Source organism: Colias philodice, chromosome 9 (genome assembly GCF_061535455.1).
Source record: "Colias philodice isolate Cphi_HAF_F1 chromosome 9, ilColPhil1 Martin Lab GWU primary, whole genome shotgun sequence".
NCBI lineage: Eukaryota > Metazoa > Arthropoda > Insecta > Lepidoptera > Pieridae > Colias > Colias philodice.
Genome location: NC_143094.1, coordinates 2,611,914 through 2,629,248, shown reverse-complemented (window position 1 = coordinate 2,629,248; position 17,335 = coordinate 2,611,914). Strand labels below are relative to the sequence as shown.

Below are 17,335 nucleotides of genomic sequence, written 5' to 3'. Positions count from 1 at the left end.
TAGTCGCTATTACAGTTACGTATCCAACTACGTAACTTCCAGTCACCAAAAATATCCACAAGTCAATACGAAACAGCGCTAGTCGCCACCAGGTGGCGCACGTCGGCGGCTAGGGCCGGCTGTGCGCACCGCAGGTTTTGTTTGAAAAACGGGTACTATTCACGTAGCGTACCTAGTTTTGAATAATTTCTAAATGAATGATAATTTCTGAATATTATATTATGATGATAGAGATACATAGCATCTTTATGAACAGAATATACGTAGTTTATTCCCATAATGAACACTTACCGTATGTGGTATTTCCAATACCTTGGGTATCTTATATTTTAGGATTATTTTTTTTTTTATTTAGCTGTGTTCCACACGTTTTTAAATATATTATGTACGTAAGTGGATTACTTTTTTTCTTTTTCAAACGATTTTATGTACGTAGGTACTAGTTTTGTAGGTACTTACTTAGGTTTTTAGTACGTAGGTACAAATTTCAAAATAAGGTATGTGAGTAGTCACATACCTTATTTTGAAATTTGAAAGCAAACACAATATTTACCTATGCATTAAAACTGTCCAAATTAGCAATATTTCTCCAAGAGAGAGTTAATATTTCATCGGTTCATGTAGTTTATTGCATTTAAAGATTCCAATGGTAGAACAAATAGCTCTGTCCTGTGATTCCAATGAATGTTATCATATTTCTAGTGTTATAAGTTCAGTTGTATGGTAGTATGTAATGGAATTGACTAGTTGTGCCCCGCGGTTTTATCCGCTTCATTTAATTGTTCCGCTCCTATTGGTCATATTGATGATATTATCTTACACTCAAATAATTTTTCAAAAGGAGTCGTAGTTCGTGACATTAGCGTGTTCGAACAAACCAACAAATTCTTCAGCATTATAATATGTGATATTAGTATAGTTCAGGCTTAAAAAGCAGTAGGTAGCTTTTGTTTTTGAATAATTAGCATAATTTTATTATTGTAAAGGGTGAAAAAATAAAACAGCAGTTAAGTGTTCTAGTTACACACATTTTTATTTTCCTATTTTATACCTTGATATAAATTTTAACAAAAGATGATTATAAGAGTTTAGAGTTTATGAACATCGAGTTTCAAGGAACATCAGTCGCGTCGATAACAGCTGTTGTCTTGCAAGCAACACATTACGTCACAGTTAAATAATAATTAAAAAATCACATTGACAAAATATAAGTATATTATACCAGTCACGAATACGGGTGTGGTATTCAGTATTCATATGTATTGTATGTCGAAGCGATCTGTAACTCACAGCACCAAACACACATCGTATGATCACAAGTTTATCGATTCCTTTAGCTATCACCACATTAACATTCACATAGTCGCGACATACGCTTGGCTAAAAATTACATAGCTAGTTACTATACTTTAAAACTAGGGTTAAGACATACATTATACATTACCTAAACAATAAAATAACTTACGACTAATAACTGTTTACATACTAAACGGAATATTCATGAAAATGATCAGTGATCTATGAAGTGGAGTGCCTCTGCGCAGATTTGGCACTAAATAGTAAATACCGCGAAACAGTTTAACATTTATATCTTTTCAAAACAAAAATATGATATGTTCACTTTGACCAAAAATATAACTATTGACTTCTTTAAAAAAATAAATAGTCATGACCACAATGTAATTATTAATGTAGAATTGAATAATTTCGTGAGACCTTAAATACTATGTCCAAAGTAGTATTTAGATATATCAAACTAATAGTATTTTACACAATGTAAAGTTTTAATTTCATCATCACTCTTTTAATGCCTAAAGGGTAATAGCGAATTCTCCTAAACATTTTTCAAATTTCGTTCAAATTAGTCAAAAGTTCACAAGTTTCTTTTCTAATTACAGACTAGATATTGAGCCAATTAGAAAAGTGATTATGTACCTTTAAATTAAAAAAAAGTTATGACTGAAAAATAGCCAAAAAAATAATTTATTCTAAGGACAAGGAATTGAAACCTTTTGAATTTACATTCAACACCACTACAAAATTTATAAATTCTTGTGCTATAAGAATCTTCATATATCCTTCACTTTGTAATTTAATACAATCACACATTTAAATCAACATTAAATCACATACATATGACTGATCACATAAATAAACCCTGAAAATCTAGAGACAGTGTAGATCAATACATATTATTATTTATCATTAAGTAGTTATCGTTTGCAGTTGCGTTTGAGATCATCGCTGTATTGCGGCAAATATTGACTCAATTCAATACACAGAACAAATAATATAATAGATATTAAAGTCGCCTAAATTATACAAATGGACATATCCAAGCGTTTATTCACATTAATTGCAACTAAATACCGTAAAGCCTTACAATAATGCATCTCGACATAAACATATTGAGCGGACTCGAGCGATCCCTAAGACGATCAAATTATAATCTAATCACAGCTATATTCACGGGCGGAAGAGGGGTTCTACAACCAAGCTCTGACAGAGATTTTTTGACATTAAACATTTGTTCGCTCACAAAATCCAGACTTAAATTACAAAATTACACGGATAATACTAAAGAAAGTGAAACCATATTCCGTCCGTGTGCAGCAGATGTGTCGAGAGCAAGAAGCTTATATCTAATACACTGGAGATTGCACTATGACCATTAACTTGTAACAAGAAAATATGACCTTGAATGACGCCTGTGTTTTTTTATCCCTTTCACACCTAACTTGGCCAAGTTATATGTATGTTTTTTTATCCCTTTCACACCTAACTTGGCCAAGTTGGTGTGAAAGGGATAAAAAAACACACAGGCGTCATTCAACGTCATATTTTCTTGTTACAATTTAATGGTCATAGTGCAATCTCCAGTGTATTAGATATAAGCTTCTTGGTCGAGAGCATACAGGAGGTGTGTACAAGCGTTGCGTGGGGATGGAGGCACGGTTGCTAGGCAACGCAATCATGTCGCGTAGCACTTGGTTGCTAGGCAACACAATCATGTCGCATAGCGCTTGGTCCACAGGCGCGCGATGCGGTCGTGCTCCTCGCGGTTCTGCAGGTACTGCGTCGCGATGCTGCCCACCAGTGGGTCCGCTGGAAACAACATGACACATTGAATTTACGAATATTGTAAAGCTGCAATTAGTTACTTTTATTTTTAAAGTGAAACTTTTATTACATCGTCTCAAACTTTTTGGTCTGTGTAGCGCATGTCGCGTGACGGTCGGCTGCCGAGTAAGTATAAAGCAGTGTTCGGAGTCATTATCGTACAAATACGATAATTTTATGCAATGTAATGTTTGTTTCACTTTTACCGTGGTTTCATAAAACCACACAACATTTTTTTTTGTGAAGCTAAACTCTAACTACTCTTAAGGTGATAATCAGTTTAATTTTTGTATTAAGTGAAGTCCCGTGTCCCCTAGTGGGGTATGGGGCAGATGCATTATGTATACATCTGTTTCGTTGATGGATTTTCTTTAGGGACAAATAGGTGATCAGCCTTCTGTGTCCTGCCAGACCAACACATTTTTTTTTCTTCATCTCCACTGGAAATCAAACCCAGGACCCATCGATTATACACGTGCTCATGCATTGCACTGTAATAAGCAGCAAAAAAAATGGAAACAACTAATTTATTTGTGTAAAAATAACTTCTGTATCCAGACTTTTGAAGAAGTTTGGTATGTTTAGACCATATAGGATTAGCATGTTAAGTTTTGAAATTAATAATTTATTATTTCTAATTATCTACAAATTTAAAAAAGTGATGCTGTGAATTAATACACTTATTACTACAATAAAAAAGGCTATCGTGTTATACTTTATTGTTTTATTTCCTCAAATGAATATCTCTTATCACAGGAAGCCCAAAGCAAATCAAACTTATCTTATTTATAAAAATACATCATGAAACATTATGAAATATATAGGAAACTTTTTTTATTAATTATAGTCTACTAATATTATAAATGCGAAAGTATCTCTGTCTGTCAGTCTGTCTGTTACGCTTTCCCACTTAAACCTCTCAACTGATTTTGATAAAATTTGACACCATGCGGGCGAAGCCGAGGGCGGAAGCTATCTTAATCTTAATACTATTATAAAGGCGAAAGTTTGTATGGATGTATGGATGTTTGTTACTCTTTCACGTAAAAACTACTGAACCGATAACAATGAAATTTAGCACACATATAGAGGGTAACTTGGATTAACACATAGGATAGGTTTTATCCCGGAAATCCCACGGGAACGGGAACTATGCGGGTTTTCCTTTGAAATCGCGGGCGAAGCCGCGGGCGGAAATCTAGTTAGTCTATAAATACTAAATTTAAAGGTCTATAAATACTATTTTTAAACTAACCTGGATTACAATCAGTCAGTAATGAGCAAATGGAGAGCAGTACTTTAGATATAGTGAGCGCGGGCGACCAGTTGTCCTTTAGTATGTCCAAACATATAACACCCTGGCTGTTTATATTGCAGTGGTATATCCTAGTGCGGAATGTCACCTGAAAAAAGATAAATTAATATTATTTTCAAAGCAAATATAAAGTATTTGTTATCTTGACAGTAAAAAAATACAAAATATAAAAAAATTATATTCTGATCTCTTGAAGATGGTAAATAAAAAAAAGAGATTATGAAGTTTAAATACTACTTGGAGGTATTTTTATCAAATATGGTTATAAAGTTGCATTAAAACTAAAAATATAAATATTTACTCATAATATAAAGTGTGAAAAAAAGTTCATGTTTCTTTAATTTATTTTAAACAAATTATTAACATATAATAGGAATTGTTAATGAATATTTTAAATTTCACACAAAAATGACTAAACATATTACTTAATACTTATATTAGTAACAAAAGGACACACAAAAAGGTCAAATTCAATAACTAATAAACATTAGTAAAAACCTAAGCTCTCCTGAAACTATTGTATTTTTTTGCAAATACAATAAAAGTTTTAAGATATTTCAAAGATAAAAAAGCTGTTTTTGCAATAATTTCAATAAATCTATAATTAAATTGATACATGTTAGGTCCAGGTGCATCAGACTGGTTTAAGGCATGCATTAAGTGTATAAATCATCAGGCATTAGATTACCAGGTGCTTACAGGGCATTCAACTTGTTTAGGTATTTATTTAAACAGTATATAAGACTAGCCAAGTTATATACAAAGCTTTAAGTATGAGAATGTTCATATGTATATTTAATACATATATATTAAAATAATAATATTTTCAATGAAAGTATGAAAATAATTATATCAATATAATAGTGAAATTGAATCCCTATTGTTTTTGTTATTTATAAATAAGTAAATAACAAAATACAACACAGACATTCATCCCAATAATAATAAGCAGAAATTCATATGTTACACAAAAATATTTATCAGTCGTGAGACAAAAATAATATCAATAAATACTACCACATAAAGCTTACCTTTGGTGGTTTAAAGGGATATTCTGGTGAGAAGTGTATATCTAGGAAGAACACACCGCCTTCATACACTGAACCAGGTGGTCCTAAGATGGTGGAGACCCACTCATATAAGTTGTCTCCCTTTGGCCCAGCGCTACAGTTTGGAGGTGGGTCCAATGTGATTTCCGCCAACTCTTTCTGAATCCTTTTCGCTGAAGTACCCAGTGCCTTCGACATTTTTGGGTTCGGTTTGTTCTCCTTTGAATCCGGTTTCTCCGCTACTGCGTTCCCTCTGCCTCGTCCCGTACCACTTCCTGATGAACCAGATTCACCGGACATTATCTAAAAGCAATACTAATCTAAACCACATAGCGGATCGTTAATAAGCGTAAGCATGACTCTAAATCGAAATTAATCCAAGTCATGCCATGAGTTATATAATTGTGTACTATGAAATTGATGTGACTCAAATGCAAACAAAATCGTTACTTGCTTCAACGTGGGAACAATGTCCCATAAGTCAAAGCAGATAATGTCGAATTCTATGTTGCAAAATCATAAATAAACTTGTTTGTCAAACAAACAAAACCTCTTGCAAAGTTAAACACAATATAATCAATAAGTGCGGGGACAAAGGGTTGTCACGCGCTAAATTTAGACACCAACATCAATAATCAAATAAAATTAAATAAAAAAACATCAAAAGACAGAACTAAGTGGTATTTTGACAATTTTTTTTAAATGTTTTGAGAACAAAGACCGAGCTAATTTTTTAAATAAAACAACTCGTTTATAGCAATTACATGAAACCAAATGACTAAGTTGATGAAATGAAACAATTGAACATTAAATAAGTGATATCATAAACACAAACAGACAAATGGAATGGAAAAGAAGATTTAATACCTTACGAATAACAGTCGGCCATCTTGTGGGCTGGCGTTATCCGATAATTTACAATTTTTTTGCTCACCAATGACCCAATTCAAAGAAATAGATGGATCTCAATACGTATTAAAAGGAAACACGTCCAGAATATATACTACTCCTGTGAAAGATGTTTTATTTATGTTATTCAAAAGTCCGTGTTAGTTGTTGATCCGTACTGCAAAAGCACAAGCGTTTTACTTTCCCAGCAACTAAACAATCAATGTTAACTGATTAACTCTCGTTTGACGTATCTAGAAAGAATTAATACCTTGTTATAATAAAAGGATGCAAATTTTCTCTTTCCTAGAACTATTTAAAATCAAAGCTTCAAAACTTCTACCACATCACGTCCATTTGTACTATACACTCACTACCACACTGCAACAAAAATGCATGCAAGTAAAAAAAAACAAATTATGATCATACAACAAATAAACAATAGTATTACAAAATATACTCACAAATAAGTATGACTTAAAATTAATAAGCAGAGGTTTATGAAACTCAAATCTCTAAAGCTAAATTAATGTTTTCACAAATTCATGCACAACCACTTTCCGACATGTTTATAAAAAAACCGGCGTGTTGCTATTGCAATAAATTTTATAAACACTATGATACACTCTATGTGAACGAAAAGCTTTTTGGTGTGTTTGTTTTTTTTTACCTAAAAGTTATATGTTTCCACTACATTCAAATAACTTTCACTCAAGTATCAACTAGGTATCAAAGTAACATTCCCCGTTTTCCAATTACAGCACTAGAGCGCATTGTGCGGCATAATGCTTAAGGTTGAATGTTCCAACTACAGCAACGCTTCGCACAATCGAGCACTAGAAAAAGTAATGCGCGTGAATTGATGCGTGCAATCGATTTATTGTTAGTAATTATTAATTGTTGGAAAAAATTTTAAAGCTTTCGTTTCATTGTAGTTTTTTCGAAATAATGAAAGTTAATTCAAATTGTGTTAAAAAAATAAATATAAGTATGGATGAAGGTACAAACATTGAAAAAAATGTTAATGAAATAAGTAATCAAAATCCAAATTACTTAAAATAACCGTAAATATTTTTCAAAATTATTATCTATACCACTTTATTTACACAAACCCATTGGGTGCTTTTATAATTTACCGTGGCACGGCACGGTACGGCACGTTTTTATCGTCACGGTAAATTAGGAAAGCAAAATGTATGCATTTGTATGCAAACGCTTTTAATTTACCGTCCACGGCAACGGCACGCCGTGAACGGCAACGATCTACCGTGCCGTTGCCGTAGCATACTGCGCTCCCTATCAAATCGTCGCGGCATTGTTGAGAGTGTAGTGTGTGCGTACAAGAAATTTGTATGTGTGCGTGCGTAGCCAAGAGGCGCGGGAGATTAATTATTACTCAGATGAGAAAGTATGTAATAAAACGATTTTGTTTACATCCGAAAATAATTGAAAAACTTATTTGGGTCTTCCTTGAGCTTATCAAATAGCGTGTAGTATGACCCTTCTAAATATTTTACTTTTAAAAGCGGATGTTGCCAATACTTTCTAGTAATACATATGTCTTTTTTTACGTCTTAAATATTATAACAAATAGAGTAAGTATAAGTAGTCGCTGTCTCTTCGAGAACATGCCTGCACTTTGAAGACGCGCAAATTTAACGTCGAATTATAAAATCACCCTACGGCACGGCATGCCGTCCACGGCCACAAAACTTCTATCTCGTCCACGGTAATATCGTGCCGTGCCGTGAAACGGCAAATTATAAAAGCACCCATTGGGTGCTTTTATAATTTACCGTGGCACGGCACGGTACCGCACGTTTTTATCGTCACGGTAAATTAGGAAAGCAAAATGTATGCATCCACGGTAATATCGTGCCGTGCCGTGAAACGGCAAATTATAAAAGCACCCATTGACCACCGAGCGGCCCGATCGGGCCGCGACACAATAGATTTTCTATTGTGTCTGTGATTCCGGGGACTGAGGTTATTGCTAACTCTATGAATATTTTTTTTTTCAACACTGAACTTAGCGCAACCTGCTGGTGCGTTTCATGTTCCAATTAAGCATCAGCATAATTCGGCATTGTGCGGCACTGAGTCGCATTATGCTCTGTAATTGGAAAACAGCCATTGTAATTGTAAATATGTGATTGAAAAGTTAAAATTTTTCACTAGACACCAAAAATTAATAAATTAGAATAGGTATCACAGGTCAGTTGTCACTGTCAGTGCCAAACTAATATATTACTTGCTCTGTGTGCCAAACTGCCAACTGTCAAAATATATTGTGTCTTGTTTTCATTTCCGTGATTTCCATCATATTTCGTACAAAGTGGATTCTACAAAAACATTAAATACTTTTAAACTAAATACATACTGTAACTCAATATTATTTGAAATAAATACTCTTTATTTAAACGGCATAACACCCTAGTAACCATGGGTAAACGACAGCATCAAAAGGATAAAATGTAAGATTTGGTAAAACTTACTGTTTATATTTTATTCTAAACAAATTCTTAATAAACATTATTATTTTAGGTACTTAACATACACCGAATGGACAACATTGTACGGTGGTAAACGATCGGGTACAGCAGTGGAAGAGGACACATCATTTAAAAGGCTCCCTTATGATCATTGCTGTTTATGTTTACAACCCTTTGACCAGCCTTATTGCGACGCTGATGGCAATGTGTTTGAGTTGCAGGCCATAATTGAGTTTTCGAAAAAGTTTAAAATCAATCCTGTGACTGGCAAGGTAATGAAGATAATTGTACTATAATTTACTCTACATAACTACTTATGTTTATTAAATAATAATAATATATGAATTAACTATACCACACAATTATTGTATAAACTTTCAGAAAATCGATTTAAAAGGCTTGATAAAGTTGAACTTCTTCAAAAATGCAAAGGATGAGCACCATTGTCCAGTATTGTTCAAACCGTTCACAAAAAATTCTCACATTGTCGCAATTCGTACAAGTGGTAATGTCTATTGCTATGAAGCTGTGGAACAGCTCAATATCAAGGGAAAGAACTGGAAGGATCTCATTGAGGATACACCATTCGTGAGGAGTGATATAATTACGATACAAGACCCAAATAACCTTGATAAGTTCAATATTTCTAAATTTCATCATATTAAAAATAATTTGAGGGTTGAAACAGAAGGTACGAATTCATATTGCTTGCTTGAACTCTAAAACATTTTGTAACTATAAATCCTGTGAATATTAATATGTAAATTTTATGTTCAACAGAGGAAATAGCTTTAAGAAAAGACCCACATGCCAGGCTTAAAACAGTGTCATCTGAAACAAAGGAAATTCTGCAAGAATTAGAGAAAGAGTACAAGGCACCAGAAGCAAAGGAATCTAAGAAAGAGGTTCAATATTTTAATAGTTATTGTGACTTTGTCCATGTGGAAATTACTTTTTGCATGTAGTTGTCTTGTTATGATTACATTTTAAATCATGAATTGAATGTAATAAACTAAATGATTTAATAAACCCTAAGTATTGGATGAATTTACTATAGAGAAAGTTGTTCAACGCCCTCTGAGATTTAAATAAATTAACTAGCTAAAATAAAAAGGTTTAAATTGCAAATATCAATTCAATTTTGTTCTTTTTATAGTGAAACTTTTATTACATCGTCTCAAACTTTTTGGTCTGTGTAGCGCATGTCGCGTGTATCGCGGCTGCCGAGTAGTTATACCTACTCGGCAGCCGACCGACACGCGACATGCGCTACACAAAGCAATGTTCGGAACCGTTCGAACAGTTTCACTTTTACCGTGGTTTCATAAAACCACACAACATTTTTTTCTATTATTGCATTTTTTTAATTGCCTCATGCCAGGTGGCTGATAAATTCAATGCAGCTCACTACTCCACGGGCATGGTGGCGGCCAGCTTCACGTCCACGGCGATGGTGCCGGAGACAAAACACGAGGCTGCCATCATTTGTGAGGATGAAGTCAAATATGAGAGGGTTAAGAAGAAAGGTAATTTTACGCCTGCCAGCTTGTGTGGCTCCTTAAATGATAAAAAAAAAGACGGGCTTGATTATTAACATTCAGCATGTTTGATATTTTGGAATGGTATCCGTCTTACGCATGGAATATAAGGGCTAAAAAAAAAATCCGTCTTACGTTTTTTCGATCAGGCCACGTGTCCTGACGCGAGTTTAAGATTTTATACCCAACGCCGCTAAAGAAGTTTTCACTTCAAAAACTATTTTAACAATTACTTTCGGACTCTATATTATTATTGTTGTGTAGTTTTGCTTTTGATTCAGTGCATCAGATGCAGTACTTATATAATATATTTAATATAAAAGAGTATAACATGATAAAAATATTTACAGCTATCTGTAGATATGTTACATCTTGTGGACTACTCCACAAGATGTAACATAATGGTATAACGTTAATATTATATAAAGTTATTGAATATTTTCTTTTTTCTTTCATAGGATATGTAAGATTAGTGACGAATTTGGGACAGCTAAACTTTGAGTTATACTGCGACGTGACACCAAAAACTTGTGACAACTTTATCAAACTATGCCTCAATGGATATTATAATGGAACTAAGTTTCACAGGTCTATAAGGAATTTTATGGTAAGCATATTCATATACATATATAATATGTTTTTTAAGTTTGTAAAATATTTGTCATAATAAGGAAAATATTTCGATACAAATGAAGCTTAAAAATATTTGTTGAAAGAAGCTAGGTTTTATATTATTTTAATTTTATTGAAGGGACAGAAATGTAAGTATGTACTTATGAAAAAAAAATATTTTTTTTTCATAGATGCTATTCTAGACTAAAAATATATGTTAAGACAATAAAAAAAATTGGTGTTATTCATATATTTTGTTCATTTCATTACTAGATTCAAGGTGGAGACCCAACCGGTACTGGTTTAGGCGGAGAGTCAATATGGAAGAAACCATTTGAAGATGAAATTAAACCAAACTTGCATCACACTGGCCGTGGGGTGCTTTCTATGGCTAATTCGGGACCCAATACAAATGGATCACAATTGTAAGAATTAATTGTGTAAATATTGTCTTTTTAATGGCTACGAAAAATATGGCATGGCTATTTTCTGGAGCATATACATTATACAATGTTGTGGAAACAAAAAAAAAGAGCGTGTGTGCCGAGCTCACGTGTCAGAAGTGAAACTTCTTTGGCAAGATTAAGAAAAATACCAAAATCGCCGTCTTACTCCATGACATGACGGTATTGCTATGACGCAACCTTGAAATTTTGCTCTCAACGTGTCTAAAGAAGTTTCACTTCAAAAATATTTTATTTCTTACAATAACTCTCAATAGTAATATCTCTAATATCTTCCAGTTTCATAACATTCCGATCATGCAAACAACTAGATGGCAAGCACACAATATTCGGCAAATTGGTTGGTGGGTTAGACACACTAAGTGCTATGGAACAGATAGAGGTGGACAATAAAGATCGGCCCATTCACGATATTGTTATAGAAGTGGCTCAGGTGTTCGTTGATCCCTTTGCCGAAGCTGAAGAACAGGTAAACTATAAAAATTATTTATCTTCGGTTTTGGTTTGCTTATGTGAGACTTTAAACTTACAGTAGAGCTGTTTTTCAATCCATACTAATATTATAAATGCGAAAGTAACTCTGTCTGTCTGTCTGTTACTCAATCACGCCTTAACTACTGAACCAATTTGCATGAAATTTGGTGAAATTTGGTATAGAGATATTTTGATACCCGAGAAAGGACATAGGCTACTTTTTACCCCGGGAAATAGGATAGGTTTTATCCCGGAAATCCCACGGGAACGGGAACGATGCGGGTTTTTCTTTGACTGCGCCGGCGAAGCTGCGGGTGGAAAACTAGTTACTTATAAATTGGTTTATTGATTTTTTTTATATGGACATACATAAAACAATCATACACCTGTATTTCTTATTAAACAGCCAATAAGACTTATTGTTCATGATATCAAATGATATATTAACAAACCATATTTTCAGCTTGTCATAGAAAGGGCTGAAGAATTAAAAAGGCAAGCTGAGGCAGAGAGCCAAGGTATTAAACCTAAGAAAGCCAATAAGCAGCCTTTAAAAGTGTTCCGTGAAGGTGTCGGCAAATATCTAAACTTACAAGAACTGACAGAACCAAATAAAAGCAGCAAATCACAAGAGATACCAGCTAAAAAGACGAAGAAGGATAATAAAGGAGGGTTCGGTAGTTTTGACTCATGGTAAATTCTGTGTAAAAAGTATAATAAAATATGAAATGTTTTAAGTGTTTAATTACAACATAAGTTTCCCTAATACCTTATACATTTGTGATAATTTCCAACATATATAACATTACAATAATGATTTTTTAATATGCTTATAACTAAATGTAATATAGATAAACTATAAAAGTAAATGTTGTGAATTACCTAATTTTTATTTTATATGAATTGGAATATTTCAAAAATGCTCTAATACTGTAAGTACATAGTCTAATTGTGCCTTAAAGCTACCAATGAATGAAACATCAACATACAGGTAGTGTTGAAACAATACAATCATTAAATCTTATTTTAGACGACTAAATAGTAAATAATTTCATAAGTATTGAATTATTTATAACATTAAAGTAGGGATGTAACGATACCGATACCGATACCGATATATCGGCCGATATAATCGGCAAGCCGATATATCGGTATCGCCGATAATAAATCAACCGATACCGATATTTTTTTATTAAATTCTTTCTTTTCTTTTATGTTTTTGCATTGTATTCATTCATAGAGTTTGGCTAACGAAAGATGAGACTGGCTTTTTATTTCGAAAATTTATATGGCAACACTTATAATTACGTAATTGTTATTAAAACCTGAGTTGTTGATGTGTCAAAGTGAAAATTATTTCCGTGATTTTAGTGATATCTAATTGAAAACGAGACGAAAACATTGAAATGCGACTTAAAAAAGGTTCTTTTTACTATGATTAGTAAATTTGAAAAGAAACAAGTTGAAAGAGATGTAGTTTTCAAGGAAAAACAAGAGTGTTTACGTGAAATATCTCAATGCATTGTTAAGTGTGACTTTGGTCTTTGATATTTTGATACTATTTATTTTGATTGCATTGTTTAATATTTATTATTTTGCAAGTAACATGGATGATACCAATAGTCCAGTTATAAACTATTCAAGCAATAATAAAAAAACATTGAATGATCTGTTTCGTTCAAAATGTTTAAAGACACAAAATCAGTATCTTGACGAGATTTCTTCTATGACCGGACCATGTTATTCGTGTTGGAAGATAGTATAAAAAACGAGATGGAATAACTGCAGAAATGGAAGGGTTCATAATAAGAGTCAGAGATAATGATAGTGATTCTTACTATTCACTCGCGGTTGAATTTTTAGATTAAACAAAATTTAATTGTATTTTTATTGTGTTTTTTCTTGCTTTCATTCGATGTTCTTTTTTGTCTATCTGTATTAACTGTACTAAGTATATTACATAAAACAATATTATAAAGATGAAGAGTTTGTTGTTTTTTTTTGCTCGTAAGAGAAAATAATAAATAAAAGTATTAAAACTATATTTCCAACTATAACCTAAGTTGCCATATGTTGATTTTTTGAATTTGCCGCCTTTTTCCAGTCTCATCTTTCGTTAGCCAGACAATATTATTGTTTTATTTCTGTTTCTGTAATAGTGTTAAGGAAGAGCGGAACCTCCTGACACAAGCATTTTATTTGCTTACTAGGAGTGTTCCAATCACAAATTTGTTTATGTAAAGGAAAGAAATAAATAATTTTGATTTTTTTTAATTTTTAACGTGATAACGTTTTTAAAATCGTTTTAGTCTGGTGATATGTTCATAAACTTGTGTCACACCAAAACCTCACGAGCGCGATCGCAGGTATAACGAGAGAGAGACGGACCGATCTCCCGTTTCATCTCGAGCGCTGCCACTGCATTATGTTATCACATAAACATCTCGATCGTAAACCTACTTTACAAACAACCAATTTTTTTGATATCAAAAAATTCAAAAACCCGCGCCCAATGAACGATGCGGGAGGCCGCCCGCGCGTGCGCACTTTGTTTTCTGAAAGAACTCTACCAATAGTAAACTTTTATCAGGTACTGATTGTATGTGAATTACTTAAAGTTTAACTGACTTTGTAAAATAATAATACTAAAATAAATGGTTTTGTTGTTTTTTGATTTGGCATTTTTATTTAAAAGAATACGATTAACAGTTGTCTCTGTTAAATGTTGGTAACTTTTTATGCATAATTCACTATTTATTTTTCTACCAAGCCATCGATATCGGTATCGGTATCGGTATCGCCGATACATTACTACAAATATCGGTATCGGTATCGTATCGGCAAAATCATGTATCGTTACATCCCTACATTAAAGTTATAATATTGACCATAGACAGTGGTTCTAGAATTCAAAATAATGGGAAAAGCCTCTATTATGATTTAATAACTCAGAACCACAGACACAATAGAAAAAATATTGTGTCTGGGACCGATCAGGCCGCTTGGGGCTCAATAGGTTAAATGTAACCTCAACATAAAGAAACACTAATACTCTAATTATAAATTCATAACAATATTGAACACTAGCTGCAATAGCTCAAATTAATTGTAATTCGGTCGTCGTCTTGCCGTTCTCTGCTTGTCAAATCTCATTTCCATTTCTTCCAATACCTTTGGTGTGTAGCGAACAACGAGTTTCACTGATCCCACAGCTTGTTTGAGTAATTCTACAGCTTTTTCATGGTTCTCGCCTTCAACAGATACACCATTTACTGATAGTAATTGATCACCCCTTTTTAATCCTCCGTGTCGGTCAGCAACACCACCAGGAATGATTCTCGAAATGTAAATCGGAGAATTCTGCTCTTTTCCGCCCATAACATTGAAACCGAGGCCTTCTTCGGTCTTAGGAAGTTCTACTACGCGAGGATGGGCATGACCTTCAGCGGCTGCGAATGCTGCGACGGTAGCCTTGGCTGTGGCCGAGGCACGGATATCCGCAGATCCCTGAATATCCACAGTCTCGTAAACATGTTCATAAACTTCTCTCACAGCATTCAAGAAATCACTTTGAAGAACTTTTTGTAACGCAGCTAGTTTCGTAGCGGGCACTTCTCCACTCTGTTGCAATTTTTCTAACAGTTCTATTGCCCTTTTAATATCCCTTGCTAATGTTAACTGTTCACCAGTATTACTCATTTTGTTTAGAAAGTAAAAAAGGGCGTTTTATGTGCCTAGAATCAGATCAATACCTACACAAAAGTCAAAACTAGCGAAAGAATGATAAATCAGATGTGTCAAATGACAATTGACAAGTGACAACACTGTTGAGTGTTTACATATTTTTTAATTGTACCAATAAAATCATAAAAAGTTCGTGGAAGGTTCGTATTGTATTTAAATGAAAGGAAAATTTCTAAATAAAAATAAAAAATTATTGAACGCTGTGGTGCACTTACACATTCATGCGAATAGCGTGGAGAATAATTTGTAAATGCGCATTGCAATGCATACATTTGCACAAATACTTTTAAAAGAATGCCATGTTTGCCCTGCATAATATCTCAATACAATATAATTCATTCAATCGTGTTTTAGCTTAGTGTTTTAGATATAACCTTATTGTCATAATTCAATAATTTAAAAATGTGTTTAAAAAATTACCGGTTTTTTTGTCATGATTTGACACCAGATTTTCATATTTGCGGAGTGCCAACATTACGAAACTACAAGTCTAGATTTATTTGCCAAATTGTCATTTAGCAATTAAAATATTATTGACAAAAATAAATAAAGGCTTTTATTATGTTAAATTCTGTGATAGTTTAGTAAGAGGTTGTGAAGTGTTGAATAAGTGGACTTTTTTTGGTGATAAACATAGAGAGAAACCATGGATGACCTGGGTAAGTCGTTTGTTATCACCATAACCTGTTTGGCGAAGTCTCAGCGAAATGACGTGTTTATGTGATTTAAGCTGTTTATATTTTTATGATTAAAATACAATTCTATAATTTCAAACTCACAATCTCCTACTTTCATAAACAATCAAAACATAAAAAATTTATTGTTTTTCAATTTGCATACCCAGTTACCTGTTAAAATTTTGAAAAGTACTTTTTGTTCTTCACGCCCTTCAAAGCGAAAATTTTGATAAAGTATACATAAACTTAATGTATCAGAATACTTTAATACGCAGTTGTTACTATTTAATATACATTACAATTTTCCTTAATTATTGTTATTGCCTGAAAAGCTGGATTATGATGCATGAGAAATGTATATAAAAAAGCTACACAAATTTTATATCACTACACAGAATGAAACAAAGTTGCTTACCATTTCTGTCCGATATGTATACTTAAAAGTTTAAAACGATTTTGATGCTGGTTTTAGGTTGAAGTATATTACATATTTTGTTAAGATTTAGATGATGCGGTTTAAGCCATGGGTGGAAAGTTTAAAAAAAAAGAAAATGATTATCTGCCTAATTAATATTTATATATAAAAACTACTATAGGTAACATAAAATTAGTATAGTATTAAACTGTGGTTGAAAGCATAGAGTGATAAGTACAAATATTGCACAACCCAACTTACATCCACCAAATGTACATATTATGTTATATGTAACAATCAGAAAAAATTGGTAAAAGTATGTCCGAATATTTAGCTTTTTTAAATGAGAAATTATATTTTCTTTTAAAAACAAGCCAGTATGGCCGAGCTAGCCCAATAATTTATGTTGCATCATGCTCTACTTGCACATTCAAAATATTTTTTTTATAACTAACTAATTAACTTAGACATTAATATATATAGAAACTAGCGGTCCGCCCCGGCTTCGCCCGCGGTACCTACATGTAAAAACTATCCTATCTCTCAA

General features: G+C 33.0%; 4 protein-coding genes across 12 annotated transcripts in view; 2 read left to right on the top strand and 2 right to left on the bottom strand.

Moving 5' to 3' along the window:
- Window positions 1-1,007: 1,007 nt before the first annotated feature.
- LOC149485687 (ubiquitin-conjugating enzyme E2-24 kDa) lies at window positions 1,008-6,993 on the bottom strand. Of its 9 annotated transcripts, none has more exons than XM_089698946.1 (6): window positions 6,837-6,993; window positions 6,644-6,753; window positions 6,352-6,550; window positions 5,467-5,787; window positions 4,376-4,523; window positions 1,008-3,105 (listed from the first exon to the last, which is right to left on the bottom strand). In XM_089698946.1, exons 4-6 carry the CDS (start codon window positions 5,782-5,784, stop codon window positions 3,008-3,010), a joined length of 564 nt encoding a protein of 187 aa, XP_089555072.1. In that variant the 5' UTR covers window positions 5,785-5,787; window positions 6,352-6,550; window positions 6,644-6,753; window positions 6,837-6,993; the 3' UTR covers window positions 1,008-3,007. The 9 variants fall into 9 exon arrangements, with proteins under 9 accessions (XP_089555072.1, XP_089555079.1, XP_089555073.1 ...); XM_089698953.1 differs by having other exon boundaries at window positions 5,467-5,759; XM_089698947.1 differs by having other exon boundaries at window positions 6,352-6,493.
- A 1,635-nt stretch (window positions 6,994-8,628) lies between these two features.
- Window positions 8,629-12,685, top strand: LOC149485686 (RING-type E3 ubiquitin-protein ligase PPIL2). Its single transcript, XM_089698944.1, has 9 exons — window positions 8,629-8,846; window positions 8,917-9,136; window positions 9,246-9,555; window positions 9,645-9,769; window positions 10,246-10,390; window positions 10,861-11,009; window positions 11,288-11,439; window positions 11,758-11,947; window positions 12,416-12,685. Exons 1-9 carry the CDS (start codon window positions 8,815-8,817, stop codon window positions 12,647-12,649), a joined length of 1,557 nt encoding a protein of 518 aa, XP_089555070.1. The 5' UTR covers window positions 8,629-8,814; the 3' UTR covers window positions 12,650-12,685.
- Window positions 12,686-14,821: 2,136 nt separating this feature from the next.
- Window positions 14,822-15,760, bottom strand: veli (L27 and PDZ_signaling domain-containing protein veli). The gene has a single exon (XM_089698945.1). It carries the CDS (start codon window positions 15,649-15,651, stop codon window positions 15,055-15,057), a length of 597 nt encoding a protein of 198 aa, XP_089555071.1. The 5' UTR covers window positions 15,652-15,760; the 3' UTR covers window positions 14,822-15,054.
- Window positions 15,761-16,160: 400 nt separating this feature from the next.
- Window positions 16,161-17,335, top strand: part of Pax (paxillin) — a 50,695-nt gene continuing 49,520 nt past the window's right edge. The window contains exon 1 of the mRNA XM_089698928.1: window positions 16,161-16,355. Within this exon, the coding sequence (XP_089555054.1) occupies window positions 16,343-16,355 (13 nt within the window). The 5' untranslated portion in view covers window positions 16,161-16,342. The remainder of the gene's footprint in view (window positions 16,356-17,335) is intronic.